General features: G+C 39.0%; 1 protein-coding gene across 30 annotated transcripts in view; it reads right to left on the minus strand.

The window, feature by feature from the left end:
• ADGRL2 (adhesion G protein-coupled receptor L2) overlaps positions 1-15,251 on the minus strand; it is a 219,062-nt gene that overhangs the window by 48,534 nt on the left and 155,277 nt on the right. For 21 of the 30 annotated variants that reach the window (XM_077333200.1, XM_077333196.1, XM_077333203.1 and 18 more), the window contains one exon: positions 7,496-8,329. In XM_077333200.1, coding sequence (XP_077189315.1) covers positions 7,496-8,329 — 834 coding nt within the window. The remainder of the gene's footprint in view (positions 1-7,495; positions 8,330-15,251) is intronic. The other 9 variants (XM_077333201.1, XM_077333207.1, XM_077333206.1 and 6 more) reach the window with 1 other exon arrangement.

Genomic DNA, 15,251 nt, shown 5'->3' on the forward strand with positions numbered 1-15,251 from the left:
GGTTTGAAGTCCCAGGCAGACATGAGGTTTATCAAGGAAAAAAGAGTACAGAGAAACAGGACATTGAAACTGAGACCTGAAGTAGTAGAACAACTAGAAAGTTTTGGTTGGGAGATAATTAGAAAAAATTCTGCTGCACTGTTGCTTAAAACAACAATTGAAAAAGAGATACATCCACATTCACTTAGTTGCCACTAGTGATAACTTTGAGGTTCTGGATAGGATTTAGGTACAAAGTAGGAGAATTAGAATTTAGATCTCTATGCTGTAGGAATGTCCCTTGGTTTCTAGACTAATCCTGGAAAATTCACCGATCTCTGGCTGATCCACTTGCTAACCAAGATCAGTACTGCAACCAGATTACAGTGGGTGTGGCCCATTATTATGGAAAATTCACCCTGAAAAGTTGGTAATTCAATGGCACTGCTGTGTATAATTAACTAATTAATTAATTATATTTTTATACTGCCATCCCTTTTGGCTCAGGGCAGCTTACATATAATGAGAGGCAGTACATATAAACAAGAAATACATGATAATTTATAAATTCAACTAAACAATAGTAACAGAGTTTATAACTGGCAATAACAGTGTGTATAACATCAAGTTAACATCTAATTAGGAATAACATCTGGTTTTGCTGATTTTAGTTGAGAACTTATAATCAAAAACTATTTTCAGGACATTTAAGAGGAGGAAAAATAAACAGCTAACCATAAGAAGGTAACTTCAAAAGTGGCAGAGAGGCAGATCAATCCTGATATTAGTAGCACATCTTCTGTACAATCCGGCCTGTTCACTGGAAAATGCGCCTTCAGCAACAGTTAAAATCCAAAGCAATATTGGCCAGTGGAGAAACATAACTCTCAACTTATTTTTCCATCTCCACAGGTGTGTCTGCCACTTCTACAAACAAAGAAAAGGCAGGTCCCTGCCTGGAGGAATTTACAAACTGTGACAAGTATTCACTTCTATCTATGTCAGGCCATCTAGAAACAACTGGATCTGACACTTTTCAGGTTTAAACTTTTTTCTTTGACATTTATTTCCTAAAGGCTTATGCTTTTGAGAAAGGATTTAAAGCACTTCTGTCCTTAGGCTAGAACTTATCAAAAACATACATTCTTGAATGTAAATTGAATTTAACCACAAATGCAAACAAGGAGAGAGGCAACAGTCTTTCAAAGGACTTGAAAAAGAATGTTATTTTTCTTTATAAAAGAAATGAAGTTTCCAGGTTTTATTTTGAAGGGTGTGTATTTTTGAAGTAGAATCCCACGTATTTAAAACAAATCTTTAAAATGGTCAAAGCTCTAATTTGTCTGCCATCTCTATACCCACCCACCCCCGGAATACTGAAACAGATTTTTTTTTAAGTGGAGGATGCTTCTAAGGACTATGTATGCCAGCACACTACCAACAAGAGTTTGATGGTAGGTACACTGGATCCCAAATAGATTTCACATATACTCATGTATTATTACTTAATCATGGATCATGGAAACATACATGCCTATGAATTTTACTGTGAATTCTATAATTGTTTCCTGATTCTAGCTGCAAACTGCCAACCCCTCCCTTTTTGAAAAGTGTGATGTTTATTCCATCTCTCAGCCCAAAAACACTTTGAGTTCTATGCCTTATTTCCAGTCTTAAACATATACTGATAGAATGCTACCTATGCCTGCTGAACTTCTTGTCTACCCTCACCACTGCAAAAACCTTTCCTGACCTGCCTTGTCTGCAAGTACTTGCTTGACATCTTGGGAAACCATTGTAATTTTCCTTTGATTACAATGCATCCAAGCTTTCAATGCTTTCTCAATTAATGTTTGTTAAAAACATCACAGGTGCCTGCAAAAGTGTTAAAAAACAGTGCTGATTCATATCTCAGGGTGTAATGTGAAGAATATAGGAAGATTTCCCATCACTACTGATATCCTAGACATCCAATAACACACTGCACTTAACTAAGTGATTCTTCACAACAGGAATCTGTATCAGCAACGGTATGATAACCCACCTATATCCTCTTACTGGGAGTGATTGAAGGCAAAAGAAGGGGACGACAGAGAATGAGATGGCTGGATGGAGTCACTGAAGCAGTCGGTGCAAGCTTAAATGGACTCCAGGGAATGGTAGAGGGCAGGAAGGTCTGGACGATCATTGTCCATGGGGTCACGATGGGTTGGACACGACTTCGTAACTAACAACAACAATCCTCTTACTTTGAAGAACGTCTGCCTCATTTAAGCTATTCTCACATCTAGATGCTTAATGTCACTGAAAGGATCATGGACACCTTCTAGTGATGAGGTTACAATCACAAGGGCACACAATGGTATCCAGCAGTCTGTCTTGGCCAAGATGGGATGGGATCACACATTGTTGGATATTATACTACTGTAATGATAATGATAAATCCCAAACCTTTGGGATTTAATATTGCCCATGTGACTCTTAAAGCAAATACTGAAGCACATCTGTTTTGTTTAATGTTCACTAATAGGATATTTTTAAGAAAAAAAATCAAACTACGAACTTGGTTGAGAATTAAAGATGGTGTCAATTGAAAAGTCAGATTCAGCAGGAATTTTAGTCGTCAAATTAAACCTGTTGAGAGGCTTCCTTTCCTAAAGGTGGCACCACAAACATCCAAAACATGCTTGTGCAAACATGGAGAAAGGCTTAAAGCAGAAAATGCTGGAAGCAGATAGAGTTCAAGGGCCCCTTCATTCATGTCTGTGAATTCAATAGAATATACTATGAGATAAGGATTATATAGTCAACACCCACTCTTTTGCTCATTACTTTGCCTCCTAGGATAGCAGCAAATTAATTTTTTAACTCTTCTTGGAATTTCAATTGGCATGGATGCTTTAAGCATACATCACAGAATAGAAAATGTAAGATCCCAGTTTTGGGCTAAGTGTATTTCTGTATTCAGAAATTAATAGTCCTGGCACCAGTTACTTGCATATATAGTGTTTGTGTTTAACAAAGCTCATGAAGGAATCTCTCATGATTAAGCAAGACACAACTAAAGCAGCCCACACTGATGTGCCCTAGGAACATTCTATCTGATCACCTAATCTGCTCTCTTTCAACTTTCTATCACCTGTTTGGCTGCACTTTCCTGCCGCATATCTCCAAAGAAAGCCAGAAGGAAATTCGTGTTGAAACAGATAATTATGAAACCTGTTTGAAATCCTTGTATCTTATGAGAATATCAATGATAATATAGTTCGCAAAAGGTCAGGGACATGTCACTAAAATAAAACAAAAGTTTAAGGTCTGATGCTGGGAAAAGAAACGTTGAGTCAGAGGTAGTAATGATGTCTATTGTTCTTGGATATTTAAACACTGGCTCCTAAGTCAGCTATCCATAAATTGAGAAGCAAGATAGTTTCCCATTAAGAAGTCAGGATAAACAAACCGAGTGAATTCCATAATATGCTGGTTGAAAAGTTCAAGAATATGCTGGTTGAAAAGAAAAACAAAATAGAGGGGCAAATCATGTATGTGTGTGTTATCAAATACCCCAGTGAATTCCTTGACTTGGCCTGTGTCCCACGGAGACTTTAAACTTGTATTCCTAGGATATTATCCCATAACATAAAAACCATTTGCGTGCATGTGAGTAAAGCAGTTTGGGTCTGCAACTCAGAGGAGAAAAAAACCCCCTCTGATCTGATTAAACCCCCCAAAAAACTCTGTAGATCCTAATCATAGTTTACGCTTTCGCTAAACACATTTTGGAGAGGCCGAGAAGACCGCTAATGGAACAAAACTAAGTCACAATCTTTATCTTCTCATGTATCTAACATAGTGGCACAGGGATTACTGAAAAAAAAACCCTACCCACACTCCCTCTAGATGTGGGCTCCCACTTATTATTGCCACACGGTGTTTTGTTCAGTTGTGGTCACGCTGTCTCCTTGTTTTCATGCTGAAGTATTATAGTTAAATGCAAAACACAACCCATTCGCTCAAAGAGAAAGATACGCTTTACTGACTCAAGATCAAAGGTAATAAGGTGCTCAAAACAATGGAACAAAAGGACAAGGTTAAACTGCCAGGGAACCGTGAAACTGTGCCCATGATTGCAGAAATGCTTCTGACCACTAAAGGATTTCTTGGCAATAATTTTGCATACTCCATGAAGCAGGGATTGGGGAAGTCTGCATATCGGGAGGAATTGAATCAGACAAGCTCATAAACATAGCACAGTATAGCTTCAACACTGCAGCCTGCTGGATTCCAGGCTGGGTGAAATTGGCTATCCTGTAGCCACTGCAATTTGCAGAACTCACAAGGGATATCCAATTTCAAGAAGCAGCACATGGTTGAGGTCAAAAATGATATCTGGCCTTGAGAATGAAATTAATGTTTAAATTCAGGAGAGCAAGTCAGATGAATCTGACAAGGGCTGAGTTGAAAGGGTAATGCCTATAGTGTTTGAACCATTTTTGTAAGTAGGAAGCTTTGGTATAGCCAGGCGCTGACAGGCAGAGAGATGAAAGTCAGAGGGCTCATTGAGTAAGTCAATATATCATTACTGCTCCCATTACCAGTGAAGTGGCAAAATCTGCTGAGTTTTCCACACAGGCCTCAAATTAAGCATTCCAACAATAGAGACACTAACTCCATGAAATCATTAAGCACTTGATATCAGGACACATCAGCAGAAAGCAACTTCCTTCCCCTCAAAAACTGGAAAGGCCCCCAAATATCACCTTGATAGACCATTTTACAAATGTACACTCTGTAAACTCTAATCACGTTTAAACAAATGCTCCCCAAACAGATTTTGCAAAATGTATGGAAGACTAAGGGCAATGAATGCAATGTAAAGGTAAGGGCAAAGGTATCCCCTGTGCAAGCACCGAGTCATGTCTGACCCTTGGGGTGACGCCCTCTAGCGTTTTCATGGCAGACTCAATACGGGGTGGTTTGCCAGTGCCTTCCCCAGTCATTACCGTTTACCCCCCAGCAAGCTGGGTACTCATTTTACCAACCTCGGAAGGATGGAAGGCTGAGTCAACCTTGAGCCGGCTGCTGGGATCGAACTCCCAGCCTCATGGGCAAAGCTTTCAGACGGCTGCCTTACCACTCTGCGCCACAAGAGGCTCTTAATGCAATGTACTCTAGCGGTATATCCTTGTGATCAGTAAAATGATTTAATCTAAAATGAATTAGATCTATCCTCACCATGTTCTCAAGATCACTTGGCTTCAGCAAGTTAATTAACTAGAAATATGTTTAAGCATTCTTTTGTAAAAGGAATGCTTGAATTATAAACTATAGCCTTTTCTATCCAATTATGCACTTTTGCATATTCTTCTCTAGCATGTTTACTATTAAATATGTTATTTTTTTGTAATCAAGGGAAAACCATTGTAAGACTGGATATTCGTACAGCTATATTCCTATTGTAAACACGATCTAAAATTTATAGATGAACGGAGTTGCTGTGTTTTCTGGTTACGAGTATTAATTAAACACATCAAATGGACTTTGGAACAGTGAAAAATAATTAATCATTTCCATATTGACTTTGTTGAAGAAAAGTGAACCAAATCTACTATAAAATTGCTTAAGTTCATTGTCCATTTTTTAAAGCTAATGGCACATTCTTTATAATTTCTCTAGTATTCAAAAGAAGTTCTCTTGGGACTGAACACATGGTTAGAAAGGAAGAAATACTGTGTGAGAGAGATGCTTGGAAGCGATTTAAAACCTCACTAAGTGAAGATCAGATAGAATGCATTTCCCAGGTTCAGAAAGGAACTACCAGACGAATATAAAAAGATGCCTATGTGGTTTAACCCAAGTTAAAGAAGCCACAAAAGGCAAACAAGTGTAATCATTTATAAAGTGGAAGGGTTGCCCCAATGAAATGAACAGATGAATGCTGCATCTAGGAAAAGAAAAGTTATATTAGTAATTACACAAGCAAAAGGAAAATTTGACGACCAGATTACTTAAAAGAATCAAGAAAAACAAGAAGCATTCATTTAAATATAACCAGAGCAGGAAATCTGGGCCTCTGGATTAAAGAAGAATAAAGGGATTGCTAAAGGAAGATGGAGAGAGAGCACTGAAGCTAAATGAATTAATTATCTGTGTTTGCTGTGGAAAGTGTGTGCATCATATAAAGGAAAAAAGATGATTATGGGGCGACCTGATAGAGGTTTATAAAATTATGCATGGAGTAAAAAGAATGGACAAGAGATTACCTTTTTTTCCCCTCTCCCCGAAATTTTAGAACTCAGGGTGATCCAATGAAGTTGATGGGCAGTAGAATCAGAATGGAAAAAATGTTCTGTTGTTGGCCTTCTGAAGTAACTAGCTAGCCACTGTGAGTTGGGATGTTAGACTAGATGGACCATTGGTCTAGTATTCTTCTACCAAAATAGTATTTATGTATTCTTATGATGAGAACTTGTTTTCAAGTCTCCAAAATGAGAATGCTAGAAGTGCAATCTGAAGCTCTGCCCATGTGGCTGGGAGGGAGGCCGAGGGGGGGGGGCGCAAAGCGCCTCCTGCCGGACTGACGATCTGAGGGCCTAATCGGCAGGCGCTTTGCGCCGGACTGACGATCTGAGGGCCTAATCGGCAGGCGCTTTGGGCCCTCCAATTGTCAGTCATGAGGAAGGGGCCTATCGGCACCCTTCCTCATCACGAACAGGGCCCTCCTTAGGTGCCCTTAACCGATTATTTAATCCGCTCCGCAGGAGTGGTTTAAAGATTGGCAGTTTATAGAACAATACTGTCTTTTTAATAGCTATGCTTAATCTGAGTATAGCTGCTGCACCAGGGGGAACATAATGGTACATAATAACATGCTGCAAATATATTGGCTAATCCTGGAAATACATTAACAACATTCATGCTACAACTTCTTAATTTCACTTTCCAGCACCAAAAACAAAAAAAAGAAAAGGTAAGCATATTTATTTAAGATTTTTATGCCTCCTTTCCAGGGAACCTACATAAGATATTCCATTTGAAGTTTCAAAGTCAGCAAAAAAGCACCAAAATAGAAATGCATCTCATTCAAGTCAATTCATTTCTTTTGGTCACTGTAATAAGAAACTAAATATGACCACTAGTTATACTGCTACAGAACAGACAAAACAGACAGTTTTAAAACCTAGTTGTCTGTTAGGAGAAGTGAGAAAGTCTAGCTCTGTAGTAGTATAACTTGGTTTCAGACTAGAATCAAGGAGAATTGGATTCAAGTTCCCATTCTGCCATGTAAACCGACTGTGAGTCTTTACTTTCACTCAGATTAATCTACATCACAGGGTTCTCATTAGGAGGATATGGAGGAGAAGGTGAGAATAGCATTGTAAAGCATTTTGGATTTTCAGTGAGGAGAAAAATGTGGGGAAACATCAATAAATGGTAGCTTCGAAAACACTGAAGTTTAATTACATTAGCAATCGCCGTAAAGTTATTTAGAGAAATAGAAACAGAAGAGAATCCTTACCTTGTGCAGGGTCTGGAGGGCCAAACTCTAGAGAGTATCGCAGAATGAAGTTGTTGTTCCACACATACAGTTGATTATCTCTTGGATTGTAATCCACGGCAGCAATGTAATGATACATGTTGGGGAAAGGAATATCTATGTATTCACCTCTGCTTAACCTTGTGTTGTAAATGTAATCAATAGCGTTCTTGCCAGTTTCGCTTTCATTATCTTGATATACTGAACGGACCACGTAGAGTACACCACATATCATAAAAGCATTGGATGCTGCCCGTTTGTCGTACGTCGTTTCCCAAGTTGCTTCAAAACGCAGAGTATATGGATTCAGCTGGCTAATCACAATCATCCCATTGTTTTGTTCTGTAGCATAAATTACCCACAAGCCGTTTTCATCAACGGCCAAGTCAATATCCGTCTTTCCCCCCCATCTATACGGAGAAGTGTCATGGTAGTTAGCATAATTTATAATAGCCTCTCCACTCTTAATTCTGGTCCTTAAGTCAAACTTTACAATGTTCCTGGTTCTTTCCTTGTTAAAAAAGACAGCACCATCATATACCACAAATCCAGTACCATCCACTCGATTTGGAAGCTTATATGTTGTCTGCTGGCGTCCATTTTGGAAGTCCTCTAAAGAAGCATATTCTATCAGAGTATCAGTACGGTATGGAGTCCACGGCATGAAGTATATTTTATCTGCAGCCTGAAGAGGGTCTTTACACCAGGCACCTGCCTTTTGCTCTGCTTCATATAAAGATGGAGAGTCCACAACGGCTTTCAACGTCCCAGGGCAAACAAAAACTAGCAGTCCAAGAGAGAAGGAAGACAAGATTTCTGTAAAATTAAAATGTTCATGCCACCAAGTAAAAGCTAGGTAAATATCATGAATTACTATACAGAAGAAAACATAATTTTAACTTGCAAAAGTGGTTGATAAATCATTCATAATTAATACAACTTGATGTTATCACATTGTGTCTTGATGTTATCACGGTAACCAGCATGTGATACGTTTTCCCTTTTATCACCCAATGTTCTATGGCATACTGATGTAACTGAAAATTCGGAACTACACTTGCTTTTATAGTCATAAACTTTGAGAAAATTTGAAGGTTAGGAATAAGAATGCCTCAACGTATGACAAAAAAAAATTACAAAAAAAATTAAGAAATGAGATTTTTAGAGATCATAATTAGGAGCAACAAAAATAAAGGACAACCAAAGCCATAGATGGAACAGACCAGGAAGGAACCCTTGTAACCATGGCATGCTATGGAGAGGGTTCTGGAAGCCAAGCAAAATGAGGTTTAAGTAACAAGAAGTATCCAGGGGTCAGAGAAAGACAGGGAAAGAGAAAGGGAGGAAGAAAGCAAAGGGAGCATCCTTCCCAGAGCAGGTATGTCAGACAATAAATCCCGCCACCTGCTTTAAGCAGCCAAGTCAGTTTATTGCAAAGTTGGTTTCTTTATGAGGTGTACGTATGAGATCCTGCTGATTATCAGTGTTGAGGTGAGGGAAGGGGAGAAGGTTAACATCCATAAGGCACATAACAAGGAGCTGGGAGGGGGTTGGACTATGTACATTATTTACCTTTTTGCTCCACTTCTATTTCAAGCATCGGAAGAAAAATGAAAAAAAGTGCAAGGGAAAAAAAAAGAAGATTAACACAAATTGACTATTAGGCGAAGATTAAATTAGTTAACAGATGTTTAACACAGGGAGAATAAGAACTGCACTACACTGGATAAAGAGAAAACAGACAACAGGAAAACCTAGCAGGAGAGAGATTCTACAGTTACATATGTGAACATGGATCAATCATTTTAGTAGGTTAAAGAGGCAATACAGAAAATGCTGGGATGTAGTTTCACTTAGTCAACCTGAATAAATAATGAAAGACTTGACTAATGCATGATATACATACCCTTCCCATTCCCAAGCCCAAAGTAAAACCCTGACAACTTCATCTTTAAAAGAAAGCTCCTTCTTAATATGTTCTGCATACATGTTATACATGTTCAAATGTTAATATATGTATGCATATATATTATTTCCTTGCTACCATCACACCACTAGCGAAATATTCTACTGTTTCTTGTGAGGAATTTTTAGTTTTCAGAATGTAACTTTCATTCTTGCATGACAAGAATCAACCTCTAAAAGAAAGAAATGAAGAATAACAACAACAAAGGAGGGAACAAATATGTAGTGCCCACAGACATCCTTCAGCATCGAATAAGCCCAAATTGGGAATCTAGTGACTAAAACAAATCTTACCAAACATCAGATTAGACATATACTTGTATCTACCCAATAAAACAAACATTTATAAGTGTGGGGGGGGGGAGATTACTTTCTCATGTCCCTTGAGAAAGCAGTTCCAATAATGCCAAGCCTTCTTACTTACATAGTTTTCCCCAAAATTCAATAACAGAAACTGATTCTTCTGCACATAGCCTTGCACAACTGAATCTACTTCTGTCACTTAAATTAACAGGGACGCTGGGATGATGAAGAATATATAAACCATTTTGTGTCCAATGAATTACAGCTGTAAAACGCCACTGCTAAATATTCCTGGAAAAAAGCTAGTCATAACAGTTTGGATGCAGCCTGCATTAATGTCAAGGTTATACACCAAGACACTGATACAAAATATACTTTAAATATTAAGTTATGGAATAAATACATTATTAGCTATAAAATACTGTATACTGACTTTTCACGATAATGTGCGGCACGGACTTACCCGGGCTGCCGTTTGGCGGGTTGGAGGGCAGGCGGGAGAAGACGCGGCGGCTCCATGGCCACCGGGCGTGCCGGCAGCCGCAGTGTGCTCGGCCCTGGTGGGCGGGGCCAGGAGCGTCCGCGCGAGACGCTGCCTGGGGCTTTCCCGCCTCTTCGCCGGCCGTCGGGCAAGTTACCCACCCTCCCATTCCCTAGTAGTATTTAGGTATATGTTCATTATCTTTTGTGTGTTAATCGTCACAGCGGGGTATGCGCATGAGAGGAATGATTTCACGGGGAGCCGGTGTGCGATCGGACTCCCCATGAGGGTCGGGGCCCACCTTTAAAGGGGGTGGTGACGAGCAGTGCAATGCCCAGCGCGGTGGGCAGTGCTGCTCGTTAATGACCAGACAGCTCAAAAGGATGAAGCCAAGGAGGTTTGCGGCCTTTGGCTCTCTTGGCGGGTTGTCTCCCATCTTAGTGTTCCATGTAGAGGATCGCGTATTCCCAGCGGGGATCTTGATGTGTTCCTTTACATGGAAAAAGCGGGGCAGCCGGCGGGCTGCTCAGGTCTGGCTCATCCCATGCTGTGCCAACCCTCCAGCGGGAGGTTACATATTAAATAATAAAAAGCTGTGGCCAAATTTAAGCCAAATAAAGAGCTAGTCGTGTCTTCTTCCTGCCTACACTGACCTTCTGCCTGCCAATGTATGATTGCTATATGAAACAATCAGGTTTCATTGCACTATATCATCATCTATTGTAGAAATCTTTAGAAATGAACCTCTTGAAATCCATAAGGGTTATGCACAAAAGATTGTACAATTAGCTACTCCAGTTCTATTAATTTCAGTGGCACAACCAACTTTCTCTGGTTTATATCACTAATCCTTATTGTTGTCTTACATATGGTTTACATTTGCAACAATTTAGTATTCAAGTGAATTAAATATATTCTAGTACAGACAAAAAATTGGAAGCCTCTTAATTTAGTGTTAATATTGCCTGATGATTATGTGCATGAGCTCACTACACACTTAAAAAGGGGAATATTGTACCTGCTTAGAATAAATGACAGTGGAACAAGGATATAAAGAAACAATTGCAACTTGTATTAGTGGCATGTCTGCTGTATACAGCTGTACTTTTTCAAGGGAAGATTAGTTCATTAAAGCAAAAAAAAAAAAACCCCCGTGAAGTCCAATCAGTACAACTAGAGAATAAAACACTTCAGAATATTTTCCACTGAGTTCCTTGGTCCAAGCAAGGCTTAAAATAAAATGTCATGCACAGAAGTATAAAAGTGGTGCTTCTAATGTGCTTATTAATTCCAAAAGGACTGACTTGGGTTATTCGAAGTATCAACATACATTGTGCAGCATAATTGAAAGAAATGTCAAGTGGGATACTCTCAATTTCTCTGTAATTTAATCAATAACACTTTTAGTCAAGGACAAAGCAATGTATTTTAGGCTTTTTTTAAGAATTTTAATTTTAGTGGCAATTCATCTGAAGCACCTCAAAACATCTTTCTTTCTGAAAAGGATTAAGGGTGGTGTTTTATTGGGGGGGGGGGATGGCACTGGCAGTAGATTTGATTTTTGTGAAACAAAAAGAAACACCTACTAAGTGAGAATGTATTTTGGAGGGTTGTGAGAATCAGAAAAGCTTAATCATCTGCAAATATTCTTCTCAGTATTACCATATCTAAAGCAGACCTGGAAGATCTGAAGAAACCAGCAAGTAACTACATAAGGGCTGCACAGTATAGAATGTGCAGAGCTCTAGCTCTTTACTATGCAACCCAATGTACTGTTTTCAATTCCACAGAGTAGGATACACCTTGGCTGTCTGCTGATTTTTTGTTAATTTTAGATGGATAAGCTACCTGAACAATAAAAAGATTGTAGGAATACTGCTATATCTAACTACTGTAGTTAGCATCTTCCAGGTTTCCTCATTATTCTTCAATATATATTCTAGGATAAAAAGAAAGCTGGCATTCTCTTATGTTGTTTTTAATTCTTAACTGAAGATTTTAATGGTGTATTGTGATAATATCATTGCCTAGAAAAGTTAGCACATTTATACTTGCTGTGATAACTGAATCAGGAACAGTTGTCCTGCTGTCGTGTACAAGAAACAGAGAAGCGGAAATTGTTAAAAGTAGGAGCAAATATTAGATGGAACAGAAGTTAACTAAGAATGAGTGCAACTCTGCATTTCTCTATCAGGTTCAGGACCCCTTTCCAAAAAGACTGAGATCCATGGAAACCCCTCTGGAACTGACCTGCTGTGTGCAAGCACCACACTGTGGTGGCAAGTGGCCTTCCCATGTTTTTAACTGGTGCTCCATTTGGAGTAACAGGAAATTGTGGAGAACATTTCTGTAAACCATTCACCATTCAGGTACATATAATGTGAATAAATCGCAACTGCATATTTGATAATGCAGGTTTACTCTTCACACGTTAAGTGCTTCCCATTGGCAGCACACAGCTGCTACCATAGATATGCCTATTAAATTTTCATCCAGCTATTTACCTTTATTCATCTTCAGGACATACAAATACGTGGGGAGGAAAGAGCAAGGGAAAGCTCTAATGTGATAAAATAAGTTTGCTGCCCTACATAAAGCTGGAGTTTGCACTTTAAGGTTCAGTTCCTTAATATTATTCCCCCTCATTTCCATTTCCTAACTTAGGGGGAAATTTAGAACATTATAGGGATCTTTATTATGGATCAAAGGATAGGTAGAAATCACATAAATAACCAGTATTGAACTGTACTGATTTACAAGGAAAAAAAAATCATTATTCTTCTTTCAGTTTGTTTTATATACAACTACTAAGAGTCCAGGTAACACGGTAGGCTATAAATTGAAGTAAATAAATAAACTAGATGAATTTTATGGCTCCCTAGGACCTGGATGCTCTTTTCACCTTTGCAGATCCTGCAGTATTTTCAAGCATTCAGATGAGAAAGGTTTTTCACTCTGAGTATCCTAATATAACAAGTAACTAATTCTCTTCTTGGAAGTTAAGGGATTCCTTTTTTTTTTTTTTTGGTATCCTTTCAGCACGGCTATTTGGTATACCATAACCCCCACCCCTGCATCCAAAAGTCTAAATAACACCTAAAGTACTGGCTTGCCATCTCTGAGTTGGATAATACCTGTGATTTAGGACAGAGTTTGGGGAGGAGGGGGACTTGAATGGGTATAATATCACAAAGACCGCCTTCCAAAGTGGCCATTTTCTCCAGGCGAACCAATCTCTGTCACCTGGAGATCAACTATGATCCTAGGAAAGCTCCAGCTTTCCTCCATCTGGAGGTTGGCAAACCTATTGACAAGGCATGAAGCAAATGAAATGTTGCATGATAATGTTGCATGCTAGCTTGTATTCCATGTGGGGCTATGTTTGCAAACTGTGCAAAAACAAGTTTATAAATGAGCATAGAATTTCACTCCAGCCTTATAAACTGGTATATCTGCCCAAGATCACATCTCACCAGTTTTGAGAGAGTTTCGCTTGCTATTAATCAGTTTCCAAACAGAATGCAGTGTCTTAAATATATGGTCTAAATGCACAGGAATTGGGGTACCTTTAAAACTGTCATCTCAACTGCCCCCCCCCAAACCCCATATTTCCAAAACACTATTGTATATGCCCTGTTAATTGATGTTGGCTGAGTGGCCACAACGGAAAGAACCTTATATTGTTTCCCCTGTCATCAACCTGGCATCTTTCAGCAAACTTCAGTCCAAATAAAATTATTTTGATATATCCAGGCATTAGTAATTTTTTCCTTTGCTGGTGTACTACTGGTCACTATTGTGTGATTGATATATTTGCTCTTATATATACTACACAACTAGATAGGTATATTTCATAGTTTTATCTGCTACATTGTATTTAAAAATATTTCTGTTGCTTCTATTGTTCACTGCATTAGTATTGTTCCCACTGCTGGTTTGATTGGATTGTTAACTTTCATCATTTCCCATTGTGCACTGACTTAAAAGGCTTACAGATGAGAGGCAGTAAAGATAACATCCAAATAAATGAATAGGGGGAGAAAAAATTCATCCAACAAAGGTCAAGTATGAGTCAATTAAAAAAAACGATGGCTGCATGTAATAAACTGCACAGTTGACTCTCTCACACTCACTAATCAAGCTCAAAAGTGAATGCACTGAATGGGTATAAGCTGTACTAGTGAAGAAGGAACATGGCAATACATATGTATTTCTGATACAGGTGATCTCTGTCCATGGCCTAGAACCTGAAATACACGATGGATTGTAAGTGTTTTTGTTAATTTCAGCACAGAAGACTGAAGCAGTTCACCATTGAAGCAAATAAACAAGATGCAAAACCTTAGTGTCTGAATATGTAACCTGTAACTGTCCCTTTGCAACAATAGCTGAGTTTCTGAAATGAATTTTCAATAGTTCAGAATTCTAGTTACTGAAAGGACTGAAATTTGAGCACTGCAACGCATCTAGAGCTCTCAAACTATACACAAGAAACTTCACAACTCTCCTATAGAACGATAAAACTCACAGACAGATAACACAAAGATCACAGTAAAAACTTTGTTATCAGGCATTCATGAAAAAATGTGCCAGATACTTAAGCCTACTGCTCTACCCCATCTCATTACCCACAAGAAACCCCAGCAACCAACCCTTACCCAACTGAGAATGCCATGGCAACAGCCTTGTAAAATCATTTGGAAGGCCCCCTTTCCCCTGAGCTCTGGATCCAGCCGGTGCAGAAGACAGATAAGCTGTCTGGGTAACCTCCAGCAGAGCTGGCTCCCAAAATCCTTAAGAAAGGATGAAAGGAAGCAGGCACCTGGAGATGACATCAGCTGTCAGACACCCATTAGTGGCTGGAGGCATCAATCTGATTGGCTAGAGAAACAGGAGTGGGGTATGACTCGTCCTGAAGATGCAAGGGTACGGCAGAACAGGGAAAGGGGCTTGCCCCATAGTTGATATCAGACAGAGCATTTTGGATAA

The sequence above is a fragment of the Paroedura picta genome, chromosome 4, assembly GCF_049243985.1.
Source record: "Paroedura picta isolate Pp20150507F chromosome 4, Ppicta_v3.0, whole genome shotgun sequence".
Lineage (NCBI taxonomy): Eukaryota > Metazoa > Chordata > Lepidosauria > Squamata > Gekkonidae > Paroedura > Paroedura picta.